The sequence below is a fragment of the Astyanax mexicanus genome, chromosome 18, assembly GCF_023375975.1.
Source record: "Astyanax mexicanus isolate ESR-SI-001 chromosome 18, AstMex3_surface, whole genome shotgun sequence".
NCBI lineage: Eukaryota > Metazoa > Chordata > Actinopteri > Characiformes > Acestrorhamphidae > Astyanax > Astyanax mexicanus.
The window spans coordinates 36,038,822-36,061,491 of record NC_064425.1 but is presented as its reverse complement, the minus strand read 5'-3'; the positions used below and the strand labels follow the sequence as shown (position 1 = coordinate 36,061,491).

Sequence of the window (22,670 nt, the reverse complement as noted above, 5' to 3'; positions counted from 1 at the left end):
CATCCCACTTCTGACACCAAATTGTGGTGGAAATTCAAGCTACAGAAGTTCTACACAAAATCTGGATCAAGTTAGCAGCATTTATTGGAGGAGATAGCACAACAGACAATGCAGAATCCTCTCTCTAAGATATACTAACAGTCACAGTGTTATGTAGGGGTTTCCACGCCCTTTGAGGGCTGCACAACCCACCCTTGCAGGACCGGCCAGTCTGGTTACTGGGCAGTTTTCAGTTAACAGTCCTCATTGGGCTATGTTATATGACCCCTCTTAAGCAACCTGGAATCACAAAGTTACATAGACCGTACAAACAGTCCATACATGGCTTTAGTGAATCATTTAGTGTTCTTATCTTCGGCAGAGTAGGCCCTTGCTCTGCAGGTGTGGAATGCACCCAAACCCCCGCATCCTGTTGCAAGCAGTTAAAGCTCTCTGTTAACTTAGACCCTCCTTGATAGAGAGAATCACATGGACAAATCACAGTAAAATAATCCCTTTTCATTATTTGCACCAAGTAATCAATACATTTCCATCACAATGGACAAAGTTCTCAGAGGCACTGAAGACTTTTGGCAGCATACATAGATGTTGTTGTGTTCAGTTCATCGTGGAAGTAACACCTGAGATGTCTGAAAATTGTGCTTGGTAAGATCGCTGAGGCTGGTCTTACAGCAAACCCGAGTGGCCCGCAGGAGCTGTGGCAGCAGACTATAATTAGGCAGACTAGGTATATTGTATGTGATAGTACACATGTGCTCCATCAGGAGTACCAGCTCATGAACTCGGGTAGAAGATACAGGGTTCCTTTGTGCAGGCACAATAGGTTTAAACACTCTTTTGTACCACTGTCAATTAAGATTCTAAATAATAAGGACGTCTGACTGTATTACTGTTGTATAGGGGATGTGGGGTTGTGTAAAAGTATGAAATGTAATGCACTTTAATCCTTAATGTATTGTAATGATATGGTTTTTGGTCACATGATTGTATGTTTGTCTGTTTTTTGTTGTAGTGCAGAATGCCCTCAATCCAAGCAAAATTTCTCCTCTGGGAGATAAATAAAGGAACTATGACTATGACTATGAGTAAGTGTCATCTTGCTCATGGAGAGATCTCTTACCTAGGGTATGTCCTGGGTGGTGGCCACATATGACCTCAGGTGGACAAGGTGGCGGCTTTATCACAGTGTGGGGATGAAGTCTCCTGAGGAAGGTACCTGGAGTACCTGGCAATGGATCAGGTTGGTTATGAGAACATTACTTCCGCCTTACCCATCTTAAAATGGCTAGCTCAGTTACAATGGTTCTTCTGGGCTGTAAAAATCCGTCTCTAAAGCATGTGAAGTCTTTTCGGAGGTAGGTTTATATGTTTTTAAATACACTGGATGTTTTTTTTCGGGTGAAGCATGATAATCAGAGCTACATTGTGTACGCCAGTACCAACAGCCTCTGCTGCTTTAAAGGGGTAGGGATATTGGGCATAAGCAGTTAGCATGGCCACACAGGAGGCAGGTAAATAAGACCGGTCCTGCTGGTTTTAAGGTGAGTGCTGCTGCTGTTGTAAATGCTGATCAGGGGCAGGTGAGGCATGCTGAGTGCGAGAGTTTAGCCAGTGCAGTTCCCAGTACGAGTGGTGTTACACTGCTGACTGACAGGTCAGTGCTCGATACTGTAAATGTTGAAGGTTGGGTATGTTTTATGTGCTGGATTTATGGAGTGTAGCTCTATGACAGATAAGTCTCTCTGATCGTGGTGAAGCTGGTTTACAGGAGAACTTTAAGAGTTCTGAGGTTAGCTATACGGGCAGGGCAGTTTATGTACAGTCTGTAGAAAATAAATGTTTCTGGATAAGACTTTGGGAAGCAGGTGGATTTTAAGGATTTTTCCCTGATTTTAAGATTGTAAGGTCTGTTGTATCGCTTCAGAAGACTGGATCTTTTAAACAAGAAAAAAACACTTTTGACTGAAAAGGCATATTACACGCACAAAAAAATGGTAAAACGGTGCAAAGAAATTCTTCTTGTCATTTGTGATATTGATTGCATCACATGGTCTTTTTTCTATTTATGATACTGTTCCTTTTTCCTGTTCTTCTCTTCTGTTTAAACATATATAGTCTATGTGGATTATGAATGATGCAATGCTTCTTCTTATTTCCAGAGCCAACCTCCATTGAGTGTCCAGTTTAAACACAAGTTATGTCATTTAAAAAAGAGATTTATTGAATTTTCACACCCACAACACAGTAGTAACAAGATAATGGCAAATGTATAGGAGATAGCTGAATAACATCATTTGATGCACACACACCACACTATCTAAAGATGGAATCAGCCTGCTGCTGCTCAGCTTTAATTTGCCTCTTGCTGAACTGGCAATGAGGGGGCCAAGAGGGGCTTTAAATAATTTACACAGGTGCCTAAACACCTGCCTGACTAAAATGAACAAATAAAATAAATAACTTACTTGGACTTTTGTACAGTTTAGGAGTAGGTTATTTTAATATTAATGGAGGTGGAGCTAATTATAAACATGCCTTAATTTCAGAAAGTAGTTGGATGTTATTTTTCTCCAAAAGTGCATATTGATGCGGCTAATGAAGCTGAGTGGGCTATGTGGGGGGAAGAGCAGTGGGTGCTTTTTTCACATTAACAATCTAACAGCTGGCATAGCAGTTTTTTTTTATGTCCTTCTTTGGGAACTAATGTTTTATTTTGCTAGTATTGACCCACGCCCTTGATTGGGCAGAGAAGAAGAAAGAGGGGGAGCGAACTCAGAGTATTTGGGATGGAGTTCGGGGCAGCTTCGCTGTAAAGCGTGAAGCCGAAGCCCCCCCTCTCATGAAAAGAAACATGAGAAGAGAATAAAATTAAAGAAGGAGGAAGATGGGGAGGAGGTGGGTGCGAGGTTTGTTCAATGAGTAGGTTGAGAGGAAGTGACTGTTTAAATAGGGATGGAAGTGGGAGGAGTGAGGGCGTGGCTCACTCCCAAAACTTAGTTATGGAACATAACTCCACTTTGCTAGTATTGACCCACGCCCTTGATTGGGCAGAGAAGAAGAAAGAGGGGGAGCGAACTCAGAGTATTTGGGATGGAGTTCGGGGCAGCTTCGCTGTAAAGCGTGAAGCCGAAGCCCCAAAAATTAAATCAGAACTTTCGACCACTGCTAGGATTTAAGAAGCAACTGAGTGTTGGAAGTCCGACCTTGTAGTCTTTGAGAAAGCCAGAGGATGAACCGATGCATGGGGAAGGCAGTGTGGAAGTCAAAGGAAAGAAAGGTAGGGAATAATTAAGTAAGGTATTTGAAGGTGCTGCCAGCCTATTCGAGTATAGGAATGTATGAGGTCCTTGGTGGCAGAAATCGGTTGAAGTAGAAAGGTAGTGTTGAGCGACTTAATGGAATGATGCACGTGTTGTACATGTAGTTTAAAGGCCCCAAAAGCAGCCACCGACCCGCATGCGCAGCAGGAGCGACCTGGTAAGGTAGAAGGGGTGCTCCTGATGGTCCAACAGAAGTGAGGGGGGAGGGGGCCGACGGAGTGGGAAGACGGTGTGGGAAGACGGGGCGATGGAGTGGGAAGACGGTGTGGGAAGATGAGGCGATGGAGTGGAAGACGGGGCAATGTAGTGGGAAGATGGAGTGGGAAGACGGGACGACGGAGTGGGAAGACGGAGTGGGAAGACGGCAGCAACGGGAGATAAAAAAAAAGAGTAGGGAGGACAGACAGAATGAGGACAGTTGGAATGGTGGTGGGAAGATGGAGGATGGGCAGGGAAGACAGATGAAATGGCGTTGGGATGATTGAGGATGGGCAGGGAGGACAGATGAAATGGCGTTGGGATGATGGAGGATGGGCAGGGAGGACAGATGAAATGGCGTTGGGATGATGGAGGATGGGCAGGGAGGACAGATGAAATGGCGTTGGGATGATGGAGGATGGGCAGGGAGGACAGATGAAATGGCGTTGGGATGATGGAGGATGGGCAGGGAGGACAGACCGACTGGTGTAGCAAAGATGGGTAAGGAGGCGAAGACGAGGGTGGCGGTGACAAAGGTTAGTACAGTGAGGGTGATTGTCACAACGGCAACGAAAGATTGGAATGAAGAGGGCGAGATCACGTCCCAGATGGTGGCGATTATGCGGGTGGTGAAGGTGCAAGCTATGAAGTTGCAGCGATGATGGCGATGACATGGGCAGAGATGGTGGCAATGATGCCGATGTTGGTGAAGATGGCCAAAGTGAGGGCAAGATGATGCCCAAGACGATGGCGGCGAAGACGAGGAAGATGAAGACGAAGGCGAGAAGATCGCAGCGAAGATGGCGATGACAGACAGATGGAGACAATGAGGACGGCCATGAAAACTGTGGCAGAGGTGATGAAGGTGATGCAGGCAGAGGTGGTGGCGATGATGACCATGGTGATGAAGATGGCCATAGCGAGGGCAAGGTGATGCCCAAGACGATGGCGATGAAGACGAGGAAGATGAAGACGAAGGCGAGAAGATCGCAGCGATGATGATGTCGATGACAGACAGAGACGACGACAATGAGGATGGCCATGACAACTGTGGCAGAGATGATGAAGGTGATGCAGGTAGAGATGGTGGCGATGGTGACCATGGTGGCGAAGATGGCCAAAGCGAGGGCAAGGTGATGCCCAAGACGATGGCGATGAAGATGAGGAAGATGGAGATGAAGGCGAGAATATCACAGCGATGATGGGGATGACAGAGACAAAGACAATGAGGATGGCCATGACAACAGTGGCAGAGATGAAGGTGATGCAGGAAGAGATGGGGGCGATGATGACCATGGTGGCGAAGATGGCCATAGCGAGGGCAAGGTGATGCCCAAGACGATGGCAATGAAGACGAGGAAGATGAAGACGTAGGTGAGAAGATCGCGCTGATGGGATGTAGGCAGAGAGTGCGGCAATGATGAGGATGAAGATGGCTACTGCAATGACGATGATAGCCACGACGAAAACTATGGCAGCGACGATGAAGGCGATGCAGACAAAGAAGGAGACGGAGACGATTAAGGTGAAAATGGCCACGATGAGGATGAGATGATGCTCAGCATGGCGTTGATGAGAGCGAAGAAGGTGAAAGCAACGAATATGCAGGCCAGAAGATGGCGGCAACGGAGATGAAGGCGGTGATGTAGGCAGGGACAATGGCAATGGTGATGAAGACTATGGCGGCGATGAAGGCGATGCAGGCGGAGATGGTGGTGATGACGATGGCGATAAAGAGGGCAATGACGAGAGCGAGATTACAACCAAGACCATGGCAATGACGAAGGCGATGATGCAGGCGAAGCAGGTGAAAGTGATAAAGATGCTGGCGAGAAGATTGCGGCGATGATGGTGATGTGGGCAAAGATGGAGGTGATTATGATGGTGAAGACTGCCACGAAGATGACGACTACGGTGGAGACGATGGTGATGCAAAGATGGTGGTGATGACGACGATGGTGAAGATGGCCATGCGATGGTGATGATGGAGGTGAGTATGATGAGGGTGCCAAGGATCGTGGTGACGGCAATGGCACAATACAATAGACAGAGCAGCGATGGTGGCAGAGATATGGAGGCAAAGACTGCAAGGGTGAAGATGCTGATGGCAAAGATGAGTAAGATAAGTATAATGATGGCGAAAATGATTACGATCATGGTGAGGAGGGTTATGATGGAAGCAGGGAGCATGCGACCCACGCACTCCGTCCAGCTCAAAGGATAGACACCACGTTGGATAATTGTCTTCAATTCCGAAACGAGGACAGCGTTCGAAGGAACGCCAGTTCCGGGCCGAGCAGCACGTGACCAGCAGGCGGCGCCAAATCAGCAGCAGGAATATCACAGTGGCCATGCTCGAGTACCGCCCAGTGAGGCTGCAGGGAGGCGGAGCCACACCAAGCCAGCGGGTCAGGCGGAAAAGCATGCTGGAAGGGGAAACAGGAAAGGGCGGGCCACGGGAGCGGCGGTGGTAACGGCGTGGGCGCCGGTGGAGGCAGAGAGAGAAAGAAGATGCTGAGAGAGAGACAGAGAGAGAGAGAGAGAGAGAGAGGGGCGCTGAACTCATATGCAGAAATACCGCTGATCCGTGAATATGAAGGCACGCCGACAGAGAGAGAGAGGAGGCGTGGCTACGCTCTAGAACGGTCCAGTGAGGCTGTAGGAAGGCGGAGCCACACCCTGCCAGCGGGTCGGGCGGAAAAGAAACACGGGCCGGAAGGGGAAAAAAAGGGAAGAGCGGGCCGCGGTAGCGGCACCGGCGTGGGCGCCGGTAGCGAGCGAGCGAGCGAGCGAGCGAGAGAGGGGCGCTGAACACATCTGCAGAAATACCGCTGATCCATGGATTATGAAGGCACGCCGACAGAGAGAGAGAGAGGAGGCGTGGCTACGCTCAAGAACGGCCCAGTGAGGCTGCAGGAAGGCGGAGCCATACCCGGCCAGCGGGTTGGGTGGAAAAGAAACGCAGGTCGGAGCGGGCCGCGGTAGCGGCAGAGAGAGAAAGAGAGAGAAAGAGAAGGGCGCTAAACACATGTGCAGTAATACCGCCGGTCCACGGATATAAAGGCACGCCGGCACTCGCACGGGAGAGAGAGAGAGAGGAGGCGTGTCCACGCTCGAAGCTCGAGTATCGCCAAGAGAGGCAGCAGTAGGAGGAAATGCAAAACAGACGGCTCCAAGCAGTGCAGCGAGCCGCCGGAGGGGCGCGTGCAGCGCCGAAAAGGGTTGAAGAGAAGTCCGGCGAAGACGCGAGGAAGCCCCGCGAGTGTAGCAGGAGTGGTTCAGCGGAAGCGCTGAGAGAGAGAGAGAGAGACCGCCGCGGATGACAGGGTCGCGGGGAGGCCTCGTGAAGGAAGCAGCAGCGGCGAAGAGAGAGGGAGAGAGACCGCCGAGGACGCGGAGATCGCGTGGAGGCCCCGCAGTGGCAGCAGGAGAGGATAAACAGCGGCAGCGTCGCTGGAAAGATGGCGGAAAGAGAGAGAACGCGGAGAACGCGTGGAGGCCCCGCAGGGGCAGGAGGAAGGGTTCAGCGGCAAGAGAGTCCGCCCAAGGGCCGAGGAGACCATACGGGAGCTGCCAGACCAGGTAGAGGAGACGACAGCCACAGCAGCCGAGACAAGATAAAACCACTACCAGGGAAGGCAGCCTGGAGCAGAGGCAGTGGAGGAGTCAGGGTGGACGGGAGCAGCTGGTCGCAGGAGATAGACAGGTGCAGAACCATCGTGTACCAGGTAAGGAGCAGTCGGCAACACCACATGCGAGGTTTGGCGAGGTTTGTTCAATGAGTAGGTTGAGAGGAAGTGACTGTTTAAATAGGGATGGAAGTGGGAGGAGTGAGGGCGTGGCTCACTCCCAAAACTTAGTTATGGCACATAACTCCACATTCAGAAGAGGTAGTGAAAGGTTGTTTTGTTGTTGTTGTAAAGGTTGAAATTAAAGTTCTATTGTATTTACATTTCTGCTCCAAATGTGGAGCAGAAACAAAATGCTCTTTTTATTATTCTGCGCAGTACTTTGGCACAGTGTGGCGATGGTTTTATTGTTATTGGTGGCGACTGAAACTGTGGATTTTGCTGTACATCAACCTTAGCATAGCTTCATATACAGTTTTCTGCATGCTTATCAAAGCTCCTGGAGGAGTTCAGGTTGCAGGACGTATAGCGAGTGAAAAATCCTGCAGTTCGTACAGAGCCCTGGAGGGGTCACTGGCTGTAAAAAAAATTTAAGAGCAAAATCCATATGCACAGATTACTAAACCGTACGCGCAGATTACTAAACCCCATGCACAGATTACTAAACCGTACCCACAGATTACTAAACCGTACCCACAGATTACTAAACCGTACCCACGGATTACTAAACCGTACCCACAGATTACTAAACCATAACCACGGATTACTAAACCGGAGGCACAGATTACTAAACCGTAACCACGGATTACTAAACCGTACCCACAGATTACTAAACCGTAAGTAGGAATTATTAAACTCTACTTATGGATTACTAAACCCTACCCACAGAATCCGTAAACGGCGCGTGCGGATTACTAAACCTTACCCACGGATTACTAAACCGCACGTACGGATTACTAAACCGTACCCACGGATTACTAAACCATACCCGCAGATTACTAAACCATACCCACAGATTACTAAACCGTACCCACAGATTACTAAACCATAACCACGGATTACTAAACCGGAGGCACAGATTACTAAACCGTACCCGCAGATTACTAAACCGTACCCGCAGATTACTAAACCGCAGGCACAGATTACTAAACCGTAACCACGGATTACTAAACCGTACCCACAGATTACTAAACCGTACCCATTTATTACTAAACCGGAGGCACAGATTACTAAACCGTACCCAAAGATTACTAAACCGTACCCATGTATTACTAAACCGGAGGCACAGATTACTAAACCGTACCCACAGATTACTGAACCGTACCCACGGATTACTAAACCATACCCACAGATTACTAAACCGCACGCACAGATTACTAAACCGTACCCACGGATTACTAAACCGTACCCACAGATTACTAAACCATAACCACGGATTACTAAACCAGAGGCACAGATTACTAAACCGTACCCGCAGATTACTAAACCGCACGCACAGATTACTAAACCGTACCCACAGATTACTAAACCGTAACCATGGCTTACTAAACCGTAACCACGGATTACTAAACTGGAGGCACAGATTACTAAACCGTACACACAGATTACTAAACCGTAACCACGAATTACTAAACCGGAGGCTCAGATTACTAAACCGTACCCACAGATTACTAAACCGTACCCATATATTACTAAACTGTACCCACGGATTACTAAACCGCACGTACGGATTACTAAAACATACCCACGGATTACAACACCATAACCACGGATTACTAAACCGTACCCGCAGATTACTAAACCGTACCTAGGAATTATTAAACTCTATTTATGGATTACTAAACCCTACCCACAGAATCCGTAAACGGCGCGTGCGGATTACTAAACCTTACCCACGGATTACTAAACCGCACGTACGGATTACTAAACCGTACCCACGGATTACAACACCGTAACCACGGATTACTAAACCATACCCGCAGATTACTAAACCGTACCTAGGAATTATTAAACTCTACTTATGGATTACTAAACCTACCCACAGAATCCGTAAACGGCACGTGCGGATTACTAAATCTTACCCACGGATTACTAAACCTTACCCACAGATTACTAATCCTTACCCACGGATTACTAAACCGTACCAATGGATTACTAAATCCTACCCACGGATTACTAAACCTTACCCACAGATTACTAATCCTCACCCACGGATTACTAAACCGTATCAACGGATTACTAAACCTTACCCACGGATTACTAAACCTTACCCACAGATTACTAAACCTTACCCACGGATTACTAAACCATACCAACGGATTACTAAACCTTACCCACGGATTACTAAACCGCACCCACAGATAACTAATTACTAATTACAGATCTAATAATCCAATACACACCAGAAACACAACTACCTATTTAAAAAAACAATGTAACATTTTAGAAATGTTTGGAGTGTTATAAAATAAGCAAATCTAATAGTTATCAAATTATCCATCAATCAGTTAAATCTTTTTTTTACTCAGAAATAGGGGCTAGATCTGTCTTTTATTCGCACTTAGGTTTGGATGGGTTGACTCAGTGATTAGCTGTGAGAGGATGCAATTGCTGCAAACTTCTTTTAAATGATCCGATTCATTAGAAAAACAGTTCAGATTAAAATCCCCTAGGACAGGGGTGGGTAAACTTTTGGCTTAGGGGCCACATTGACTTTTAAAATTTGACTGCATTAGATGCATAAATAAACAAGGCATTACAGTGTGAATACTTAGTCACTTTCAGTGGGAACAATGTTGTTGATCACCCTTTTTTGCCACTGCATCAAAGTCTGGTGTTAGTTTTGTTGTGGCTATTCTCAGAACAGATATGAGATGTTCATCACTCAACTGGGATCTGTGGGGTGCTTTGTTGGTGTTCATCACACTAAATGTCTGTTCACACACATACACAGAGCCAAACAACACCAGCATCCTCTGTGCCATCTAACGTCATTCAGTTTAAGAGAGTTTAACTTCTCCTTTAGGACAGTGTCATATTAGAGATCAATCAGTTCCAACTGCAACTCCTGTGGCGCTGTTTCAGGATCTTGTGTGAGGGGACATGACACCAGCTGACTTGGTGTGAATTTTCCCAAAATCAGAGAATCGAGGGCAGAAGATAGCTGCTGTCTCCACCATGCACTCTTTGAGAAACTCCCCTTTGGAGAAAGGCTTGCTGGTTTTTGCTAATTTAAATGTCAACAAATAACTTGCCTTCATGCTTGATTCATGGACGGCAGTTTATCGGGTAAAGGTATTTTGCTGAGCCAAACTAGCTGCCAACCTCTAAGCAGTAGCTGAGCATGCTGAGGCTGATGTTGTATTACTTTAAAACAGCGACGGATCGGCACTCACTGTCGACTTTTCTTTCTCTCTTATGTAATAATAAGACAAGATTTGGAGTCCTATAAAACATGAACATCAAAGGGTTTATCAAATCACACCACTAAATTCTTAAAGATCTCATTCTTATGTATTTAAGATATAAGATATACAAGTAATATTAGTGTATCATTTTGGAGTAATGTCTTTTCAGTTGTGCATAAACCAGATTTTGGAGTCCTGTAAACACTCTATTGAATTAGTGATTTAGTTCTTAGAGTTCTTATGTTACCTATTTATGCAGTGTTCTAGGCTTATGTTCTCTCTGTTAGTTGAATGATTTCAGTTACTCAGCAAAGTTTTCTCCCCTCAGCTCTTAATTTTTTGGCCAATGTATACTGTGCTCTTGTTTTGCTGAATTTTCTCTCTGGTACGGCCAAACTAGCAATTTGGAAAACAAGCCACAACTGAAGGCTAGGCCAGGGGTCAGTGGATGTGGTGACCATGTTCCTGGGTTTAGTGGCTAGGCGACTTAGGATGGACTTTGCATATTACAGTTTTGTGGGTAATTTGCAAGAATTTATGTGCACAACTTCAGTCACAGCGGAGGATCAGAGGTTGTATCTGATTTCTACCGAAAATATATGCCAGAAACCTAAAGTTAGAATGCATATGGATTTAGTTCAGCTAGAAATGTGATTATATGTTGATTATATGTTATTTTTTTACATCCAAAAGGATGAAGGATGCAGTTATGTGCACAGTTGATGAAGCAGGTGATTTGCAGTTGACCCTTACAGTTTTTTGTTTGTTTTTGGTCTTTGTTTTGTTGTTTTTGTTAGTTTTCTTGTCTCCAGGCTTTAAAAATGTGTTTTTGAAACTAGGTGGTGGTCTTGGTGTATTTGTATATTTTTAATTGTGTAAATAAAAAGTTTTAATTCCCTCCCTCCCTCTCTCTCTCTCTCTCTCTCTCTCTCTCTCTCTTTTACCCATACACACAGGAGTGCACAGGTCACAGCAGATCACGAAGGGAACGGTCTATCAGTGAAAACATGGCTGTCCGTCATGGTAGTCAGCTGGTCAAAAATGACTCTTTGTGAGTACTAGAAAATAAACACTCACAACATAAATAACACATGTATTCCTTTGCCATATTTAACAGTTGGTAAAGTTGAAATTCAATACAAATATCTAAATATAGAAGGAAAAAATAAAAAGGACTGTTTTGTGTGAACAGTGATATAAACAGATGTTTGCTACTAATGTTCTTTTACACTGAAGCATAAGGGTCAATGTGTTCTCTTTCACTTTTTTCCTCTCTTTCCTTGTTATTGTTTTTGTGGTGCTGCTTTAAACAATGTGAGTTGTGTGCTTGTGTAATTTTGTTTCCTTTCACTAATTATGTGTGGCTCTCTTCTGGCCTGTACATGTTATTGCAGCTGCATACAAATATACACACAACAGCTGAATTAGAGGAATCACTGTGGCTGAATTGTTACGAACACTGGACATGAATGTGAAGATCATGATAAAACTGACTCACTTCAACAATCAATGTCTAACCAAACTAATATCAGAGGTACTTCCTTTTTAAACATGTTCTAATCTACTAGTAAGGAACAGGGTGTCACCATATTTTTTTTTAAGTAAAGCAAGGCCAAGCTAAGTAAACAAAACTGTAAAACTAAATGTAAAAACTGTAAAAACATGTCTTTTAAAGAGCGCTGGATGTAAATCTACACAGATTTCTCTCCTAAAAAGTGTTTTGTGTTTGGTAAGTAAAGCACTTAATTAGCGGAGCACAACCGACTTGTAATTTATGTATGTGGGGTTACAGAGAAGCATAATGTATCTTCAACATATTAATTATAAGAAGTTTACTGTAGTGCTGTGCGGTATACCTGTTCATACGCTATACTGTTGCACAATTTTGAACTATAGAACAGCACCACCAAAGAAACATGCTGGGTGTTCAAATACTAGTCGTTCTGACTCGCTGTTCCCAGCTGTGAGATAGAAGGGAATTGTGGCTGATTTAAATACAGTAATGGTTCTAATGGCTTAAATTATTTATTAAAATATATAGTTTTGTAAAGGAAAGCATGTTAAAGTTGCTGGTGTGTCTCTTTTTAAGATCTGTTGTTTACATTCTTTAGCTGTTTTCTGGCTAATAAAGTTTGATTCCATCATATATTGTGTAATTTTTGGGGGAAAGTAAACCGAATACTAATCAAAGCCTTAATTTAAAGCCTTAGTGTTTTATATTATATGTACTTCAAACAGTAGAGTAAGTCACAGTCTATATAAAAGCCCTGTCATGCAAAAATATATAAATCAATAATACTAAAAATACAGTGATATACTGTGAAACCCTCAGAATCTTTAAAAATACTCTGATATGTATTTTTGGTCATACCACCCAGTGTCTATTATTAACTCCAACATTTTTGTCTGCTCTGTGTAGTTCAATTGATTTTTTTATCCTTTTTATTGAAATCACCTCTAATATGTATTTTCTGAATTTCTCTGATACAACAGCTCAATTCTATTTTTTCAGGTTAAAGGTGCTTTTTCATTTAAACAGCTATAACATGTATTTGTATCAGGCTACAGACAGGGATGCTTCATGAATTCATGCAATGCAACTATGTCTTAAAAGCATTTAACACTGTTTTACTCTTATTCAGTGTGGGCATACCTTTTGCTAATATTATTTTTTCTACTTACTTTAGTCATGCTTAAATTGCAAATCTTTTACTTATCATTTACTTATCATTTATCAGTTTTAAGTTATTTCACTTGTTTTAATGCTTTTTTTATGCAGCCTTTCAGCACACCTTTAATCTAAATATCTAAAATGCTATGATGTTGCCTAAAATGGACACTTGCTGCTCATCCAACACTTCTTAGTCTTGACTGCTATTTTATCAGAATAAGGGGGCATGGCTGCCAGATTTTGGGTTGTATGAAAATACCAATTAATATTGATACTAATCAATCACCATTGCTCATCATTCTCATGTCATAGAGCTAACGTTACCTCTATCACCTCAAATTCCCTGTGTTTTCCTAATGTTACCTGTTTACGTGCTACACTCTCCCGCTCAGTCCCTCGGTTTATCCGTCACAAGCCTGCATCTCTGTCTAAAGCCTAAAACAGCGAACATGTCTGGGATTTTTACACATTTTGTAGCAGCTACAGTGAGACTCTGCACCCGCTTTTTTGCCGCTTCTTTTTCTCTATACTGCCTCTTTTCTAACGTGCGCAACACTGAACGTAGTGGGAGAAGAGCGGACCACGCACGCAGAGAGAGGGTGGGGCCGCTTTTGTCCTATATCCTGATTGGTTAGGTCCACTGTCTATATTAAAGATGGGCCAATGGGCCACCCCCTCTATATTGTGTGCTGGTCTCTTAGGAAAAAAAGGGAAGAAAAAAAAATCCGACAGCATCGGCCCTGAGGACGCCCGGTACACCAGATTACCAGTCCAGACCTGTCTCTGAACAATAAAGAGGTAGTGCTTAGCGCGGTAAGCGGCTTATGAATACTGCTCCAGCCTCGGTGCCTCGAGCTAAACTGAAACTCCTGTATAACGCTGCACTTCAACAGAAGGCACACCAGATTATAAGGCGCACCGGATTACAAGGTGCACTGACAATTTTTGGGAAAATTAAAGTATTTTAAGTGCGCCTTATACCACAAATATTACAGTAGTAATAAATGTGGGGGTGTCCTAAATTTGTATTTCAGAAGAAAATAGGTTACTAACAATGTTGGTTTTACATGCTATCGTCCCCCAACTGGATTATAATACATTATTATGGTAATGCATTAACAAAATTATAATATTAAACGTAATTATTAATAGGACCAAAAAATATATAAGTTGAAAATGAGCGTGAGCAGTCCAACTTTGGAGAGTTATCTTCTTCCCACTCTGCTCAAGTACCGTATTTTTCGGACTATAAGGCGCACCGTATTATAAGGCGCACGATGAGTGAACGGTCTATTTTTAGTGTTAGTCCATACACAAGGCGCACTGGATTATAAGGCGCACTAAATTAAACTTAGCCGCAACGCTCCGACAGACCAAAATATTATGTTGAAGCACAGCAAGTACGTATTACTCCGCGACGCTCCTGACAACAGTAGCCGCAACGCTCCGACAGACCATAATATTATGTTGAAGCACAGCAAGTATGTATTACTCCGCGACGCTCCTGACAACGGTAGCCGCAACGCTCCGACAGACCATAATATTATGTTGAAGCACAGCAAGTATGTATTACTCCGCGACGCTCCTGACAACGGTAGCCGCAACGCTCCGACAGACCATAATATTATGTTGAAGCACAGCAAGTACGTATTACTCCGCGAGGCTTCTGACTGTAATAGCGTGTTGTGCCGAATTCGGTGAATAAAACGGTTTTAAAACAGAGATAAAGATTGGATAAGTTTCATTTCTGGATGAAGTGATTTCCAGCGCTGTTTGGATATAACTGTGGATTACAGGAGACTGGATTGATGGATTCTCTTTAGTCTGGACGCGTTTTGAAGGTAGGACCTGTGGCTGAGCGCGGGTGTGTGTTCGGGGGGTGGCGGCAGTGACCGGAGGTTACCCCAGGACAAAAGGAGAGCCTTTTATTACTGGAAACATGCGTTCTGACGCAGCTCTAATTCATGAAACATACATCCTACAGTAAAAGCACAGTTCTGGAATCCGGAGAGCCAGACGGTTCGAATGGTGTATGACATGACCGCATTCGATGAAATATGGACGAACGATAAATGCAAATATGAGAGTTATGAATTATTAAAATCATAACCAAGGCATATTTCGCCCTAAATGTTTATTTTCTGAAAGGATATTCCGCTAAATAGGCTAAATAGCTCAAAAGCAGAGATTCTAAGCTTTAAAATGGTATATTGGATGTCTATATTGAACCTGTAACTGTCCATAACTATTCAGAAACACAGCCAGTTATGAAATATTAAATATTTCTGGCCCGCCGGTGGGCCAGCGCGTGTTAAGAGGTTAACTTTACTTAGAAGTGGGCACTAAAAAGAAACAGTTTGTGCTATTACCCCAGAACGGGTGGAAAGGAAAGTTTACCGGCACCTTGTTCTGGCCACGGAGCTACAGTGGAAACTAGCTACCCTGAGCCACAGCCGAGAGGCAGTACGGCAGTCAAAGGTAACCGCGCGCTAGCCCAAGAGGGGGATCTTTTTCTGGCGTGGGTGAGGAATTCTGCACAACAGAGCGCCGTGTACCACATAAAATCGAGGTCAGTAAACACAAGCAAAATCCATACACAAGGCGCACTGCATTATAAGGCGCAATGACGATTTTTGGGAAAAAATAAGTATTTTAAGTGCGCCTTATAGCCCGAAAAATACGGTATGCTGTTTTTATCTTCCTTTTTGTGCACTGCTAGTATATGAGAAACTCTGTTGGACATCGCATCACACAGTCATTTTGGATTTACTGGCTTTATTCCAACTGTGGTGGAAATTCGTGATAGACATAAATAAAAATAATAAATAAAATCAAACCTCTGAGTCGTATGTCAAAGTGAGGAACAAGCTTTATTGAGAGTAAGGTACACAGATGTCAAACAAATCTTTCTGCCTACCCAACTCTGAGCTTTGTGAGCTAAGCAGCAGTTTCTTATACCTCCCCCTCCAGCATCCTTTTTATGTTTACAAACATGAATCAGCATTCAGAGAAATATTATAGGCTTCCCTTATATGCTAATCACAAACAACACATTTACTATCATTCTGGACTCACTGGTCTCCACACCCCGGGGCAGGTAACCTTAGCCTTTTCTTGACACTTCGGTTCTCGGAGCGTGGGCACGCCCTATCGCACTCGTCCTATACCTGTGAGGCTTGAGAATACCTTGAGCGGGTGTGGTCTTTATACTACGTTGGTTGGGGTGGTAGGGGCTTTCTTGCAATGTATGTGATGAACCCAAGTGCCTCGTCCCTCTGTCTTTACACCTGTGTGGGTAGTTAGGAGGACTTGGTGTGGTCCCGTTTTTGTCTTCTTAGGTCCGTCTGCCAAAAACAATCTTAAGAGTGCTCAGGCCTGTTCTGGCTTGGATTCTGCTCCTGCTCTACCACGAAACCAGAGGTAACACTTTAACCCAATTTAACCCAGTTTGTTGTGACATTTTAGCCAGGCCTTTCTTAATGCTGCCACTGGCTCTCTCTACTGCTCCAGCACTAGCTGGATGGTAGCTACAGTGCTTCCTCATGTCTGTTCCCAAGTATTTAGTCAGGCTTACTAGTCCTAGATATATAAATGGTGTGCCATTGTTGCTTGAGATTTGTTGAGGCAGACCCCATCTCGGGAAAATTTCCTGTAGGAACTTATGGCTTCTGTAGTGGCTTCTGCTTCCACCCATTTGCTGAACATACACATGCAGACCAAGAGAAACTTTTTTCCTATCAGCTGGTGTAAGCTCTACGAAATCTGTCAGTGGTGAACTGGTTCTGTGGTTGGGGGGTGTCCCACTGGTGTGTCAGACAGTGGTTTGGTCTGTCTGTGTGTGTTTTGGGCAAAATCAGGCAGGATTAACAAAAATTTTGAATGAGATTATAGATTCCAGAAAAAATGTAAGTGAGATTATAGATTCCAGGTGCATACCAGTGCTGCCCTATGGCTTGGGCTATTCCCTCTTTATTCATGTGGCTTCATTCATTTTTCAATTCCAGTCACATGGGATCTTGTGCGAGCAGTCACTGGTGAGGTGAATGTCTCTGCTGGGACAGCAGCTGCAGCCTCCAAATTATCCTGTGCTTCCGCATAGAGACTGCGCTGCGCTGGCAGATTGTAGGGGGTGGCTGCAGTGGTGGCTGATCTGCTTGCAGTGGTGGTGGCTGATCAGCCAATTCTGCTGCTGCTCCTTCCCCCTGGGCTTCCGCTTCTGGTTGTCTGCTTTTCGGTGGTCAGGACAGCTTTGAGGTCAGGACTGGCTGTGACTGAGACACTGCATTAAAATGACCTTCCCCCCTTTTAGATTCCCTTTTTTTAATGATCCTACACTTACACACTTACTACACAATAACAAAACACACAAAATAAAAACAACTATAATAATAATAATAATAATACATTTAATTTGTAATGCACTTTACATTTCAAAGAAATGTAAAAAAGCGCTACAGCGGAAATAAAATCAGAAACAAACATTTAGGAACAAGTGGATAAAAACAACAAAAATTACACACATGAGAGATATGAATAAAAATGTCCTAGTAGGCCTTTTTGAATAAGAAAGATTTTAGTTCTCCTCATCAGGATCCTGGAAGGTACAGTTCTGGATCTGCTGAAGCTTCTGCAGGCTCCTGTTACGGATCCCAGCAAAGGGGGCATTGCAGTAGTCCAGTCTGGAGGAGACAAAGGCATGGACCAGTTTTTCAGCATCAAGTTGGGAGATACTAGATTATAAAATTAAAACAGAAGTAGTAAAATGTTCTTTGTTTTGCACAATATTTAATTATTGCTCCCTACTTTATCTTTAAATTTAGTCCAATTTTTCACACTAAGGCTATCAGTGGTTAGAAATCCAAAATATTTAATACATATCAGGATATACATGACACTATCAGTGCGATAATCCTGACTCATTGGATTAGATAGAGGTGCATTATGTATTTTAGAGTTAAATTTTAGTTATCCAGCTAATTGGGATCCCATTTTGTTCTCTCACTTGACTCGATGACTCAGAATTTAGCCCCAACAACCTCGTCTCACCCAGCCGTCTTGCTCTCTATGTGCAATCCTATAGATGTGGTTAAAGATCACTCCTCCCCAAGGTGCCGTTAACTGCCACACATACATCGCTAACTGCCATGCTACATGCATTTTTGCGTTAACTGCCACATAGACGTTTTACACCGTCATGCAACTAAACTTATCCAGGGTGGAGTGTTTCAGGGTAGGGTGGAGGGGAATTTCACACTATACTATTAATTCAAATAATTCTATCACTCACCAACTTTAAGTTTGTTTAAGATATAGTTGAGCCACCGGCGGAAGGAGACCAACCACACTTCACCTCCGCGGTACTATGCCTTGTGCTGTCGTACTTCCTCCTTCGGGTCCGGTCTCACTGGAGAGCGTCCTTGGCGAGCTTTCAGTGGTTCTCCAACCGTCGTTACGGCCAATCTATCCTGTTTCATGACGCCAGTTTGTGGTGGAAATTCGTGATTGAAAAAAAATAATCTTACCTCTGAGTAGTATGTCAAAGTGAGTAACAGTGTCTGACACTTCTTTAATGTCTTAAGAAAAGGGCCTAGGCTTCCTGCCACTACTCTCAGGTCTTCTTTCCACAAATTTTCAACACTTGTGTAGCATTTATAATCCCACACATGTTTTATTAAAGCATAAACATCATTAATAAATTGCATTTTCCATGACACACCGGAGCTGCAACCCATTGTTCGCTCCCACCACCACCGCCAGGAAGACCCAGGTGACATGCTACATGCTAAGCTTAAGGCTCGCACTAGCCGACCACCACTGCCCAGCCTCCTGCTAGGTAAAGCACGAAAACAAACTGGACAAGCTGAGAGCAAGGATTACATCACAGTAGGAATTAAGAGAGTGCTGTGCTCTTATTTTCACCGAGACCTGGCTCTCAGATAAAGTACAGGACAGCGATATTCAGCTAGAGACTCACTCCATACACAGAGGAGACCAAAAGGCAGCCTCCGCTAAAGTTAAAGGAGGAGGTGTGTGTGTGTGTTTGTAAACTATGCGTGGTGTGGAGACGTACAGACTGCTTATGAACACTGTTCCCCAGATGTGGATTTCATACTGCTGTCCCTACTATCTACCACAGGAATTTACTTTACATTGTTCCGAGGGCTAACTCTACGGTAATGCTCTGCAAACTTCATGATGTCATCAGCATGCTGGAAATGGCTCACCCTGATGCCGTCTTCAGCACCTCTGGGGATTTTAACCCGTGCAACTTACGGACTGTATTCCACAAACACTACCAACATGTGGACATTCCCAAACTCGACAAGAACACCCTGAACCATGTGTGCAGTGCATACAGGGCCGCACCTCACCCCTACTTCGAAAAGTCAGACCACATTTCCGTGTTCCTGTACCCAACCTACAGACAAAGGCCCAAAGAAGCAAACCCGGTTACCAAATCCTTTAAACTGTGGTCTCTGGAGACTGAGGGCATCCTGCTAAATTATTTTGCTACAACAGACTGGGATGTGTTTAAAGCTGCAGCCACATTAGAGGACTCCTTTGTCTGCATAGTGGACTGAGCATGCTAAGCATGTGTCCGGCTACATCAGAACTTGTAGATTACACATCACAGACAAGGGAACACCACCAGCTCCTTCAGCTCCACAGACACCATACCAGATGACCTCAACACCTTTTACACCTGCTTTGAAACTTCCAGCATTACCACCAAGAGCACCCCCCCCCCCCCCCCGTCAATATCATCAGGCCAGGTATGCAGAGCTCTGAGGAAGATCAACCCCCGCAAGGACCAAACAACATTCCGGGAAGGGCCCTCAGAGCATGTGCCAAAGAACTGGCTGAAGTTCTCAGATGCATATTTAGTGCTACTGGCCTGTAATTTAAGATTACAGGCCAGTAGCACTCACTTTGATCATTATAAAGTGCTTTGAGAGAATGGTCCTGGCTCACATCCAGTGCAGAATACCGGATCCCCTGGACCCCCTATAGTACGCTTTCCGTCCCAACAGGTCCACCTGCTGCCCTCCATTACTCCCTTTCTCACCTGGAAAACCAAGACTCCTACATCAGGATGCTCTTTGTGGACTACTGTTCTTCTTTTAATATGATCATTCCCCACAAACTCACAAACAAACTGCCCATAGCTGCACCCCACCCTTTGCAACTGGCTTTTGGACTTCCTGACTGGCAGGCCTCAGTCTGTCAGGATTGGAGATAGGACTTTGACTAGTATCACCACCGTCACAGGGACGTGACCTCAGCCCTATCCTCTACACCCTGTTCACCCACGACTGTGTCGCTTCCCTTAAGGACATCATCCTGAAGACGACACCGCAGTGATAGGACATATCAGTGGCGGAGATGAAGCGGCTTACAGGGGGGAGGTGACAAGAATGGTGTCGTGGTGTGAGGACAACAACCTCGCCCTCAACCTCAGCCACTGTTCTTCCAGGAGCTTGAAGTGGAGAGGGTGAACAGCTGTAAATACCTGGGCATCCACATCAGTGAGGACTTTACATGGACATTGAACATCACGCAGGTGGTCAAAAAGGCTCAGCAGCGGCTATACTTCCTGAGGAGGCTGAGGAAGTTCAGGATGTCTCCCAAGATACTCTGCAACTTCTACAGCTGTGTCATTGAGAGCATCTTGACCAGCTGTATCACCGTGTGGTACGGCAATACTACTGCAGCAGACCGAGTGGTAAAAACTGTGGAGCAGATCATCAGCACGCCACCCTTTCTGCAGAACTTCTACCACCAGAGAGTCCTCAGGAGAGCTGCCTCCATCCTTAAAGACTCTACCCACCTCCAGCAAGACTGTTCCACACGGAGGAATAAAAGTGTGAAATGCAAGTTCACCAGGCCAAAGAACTTCTTCTTCCCCACTGCTACCAGACTCTTGAACCTACCTCAGAAATAACCTGCACCTTACTCTCTACACTTTTACATGTCAAGGACATTTCTCACAGGCACATGTTAACTTAACTGCAAAAATGTTATAATTGCACTACTAAACTTTTAGCTTTTTTTTCATATTCCACTGCTGTAAAAAATCATGTGCTTACTTGTAAATAATATCCATAACACAATTACTGTTATCTTGTTTATATTTTCACCCTGGATGTAAATTTAACGCCAATTTAATATCTATATTTAGTTATTTCTTGCTTTATTGTATATTTTCTACCTTTCTCTTTATGCAACATACTTGATGAGGAGCAAAGAAAGAATTTCATTGTACTGTGCACATGACAATAAACTCTTTGAATTGATTTTGAATACTGAAAACCAGCCCACATACAATTGGAACAGTATTACATGTTTGCTGTATTTTAAATAGTATATGTTGCATTTTTAATAGGTATACCCTTTCCACACTGGACACAACTATAGAGGGAGGTGCAGACGACATGGCTGTAGGTGATGCTACATCTTTACGTAGACAGGTAACATACTGTTGACTTTGACCTTACTAAAACATTGATTCCATGTGATTGTAAATGAAATACATTTTTAAGTAATCAATTTACTTTCCATTTTCTGATGTTAATATACTCGTTTGTAAATACATTTACAGCAACCAAGTACCAGTGTAATAATATTATTACTGAATAGTTTTTGGCAAAAAAAAAATTGCTACTAATTATTTCTGATTAACAAACACATTTTTATGTATGTTTTGATGTGACAGATCATCAAGCTAAACCGACGCCTGCAGTTGCTGGAGGAAGAAAATAAAGAGAGGGCCAAGCGTGAAATGATTATGTACTCTGTTACAGTGGCATTCTGGCTTATAAACAGTTGGGTGTGGCTCCGTCGCTAAAACAGCACAAACAAAGCATGTCCCTTTTATTGTAAGTGAAAAATATTTCCCAATTTTATTTTTTTGTATTGTATCTTGCTATGTTTTAGCTTCACTTAATGTACAGGAAAGCCATTTACACCTTTGCTCTTTTTCTTTTTCTTTTTTTTACTTTGAACATGCATTTGTAAAATATTTATTTTTACAATTACAGGGATTGTGGTATTTAAGAAAATGTCACAGAGGGTGTATGAAATCCAGGTCCTTTATTTATCCAACTTTCCAGTGTAAAAATGAGTGTAAGCCCATCAGTGCACTGCTTTTATAATTATAGTCCCATAGACTGAGGGTACACATGTACTGAGTTGTTTAATTTTTACAGACCAAGGAAAAACTGAATTCACTAATATTCCATGTGCATTGAAGCCTACCAGTAATTAAGAAATAAATTAATAATTAAATTGTCTCCTTGTCATTTGTTTGTCATTAAAAATGAGGTATGAACCATATTTGGATAGATGTCTTTGTTGCAGGGCCGTGCAGAGACCTTTGGAGGGGCTTGTGCAAGTCAAAAGGGGGCACATGAAGCATGAATTTAAAACACCATGCAGAAACATACAT

General features: G+C 43.9%; 1 protein-coding gene across 23 annotated transcripts in view; it reads left to right on the top strand.

The window, feature by feature from the left end:
- Positions 1 to 22,670, top strand: part of mffa (mitochondrial fission factor a) — a 583,551-nt gene that overhangs the window by 205,364 nt on the left and 355,517 nt on the right. For 15 of the 23 annotated variants that reach the window (XR_007425391.1, XR_007425390.1, XR_007425389.1 and 12 more), the window contains exon 4: positions 11,511 to 11,605. Coding sequence is in view for 8 of the 23 variants with exons in the window: in XM_049467407.1 (XP_049323364.1) it covers positions 11,511 to 11,605; positions 21,609 to 21,693; positions 21,939 to 22,070 (312 nt within the window). In the remaining 15 variants the exon portion in view is untranslated. Of the gene's footprint in view, positions 1 to 11,510; positions 11,606 to 21,608; positions 21,694 to 21,938; positions 22,515 to 22,670 lie in introns of those variants that run through there. The other 8 variants (XM_049467411.1, XM_049467406.1, XM_049467404.1 and 5 more) reach the window with 3 other exon arrangements.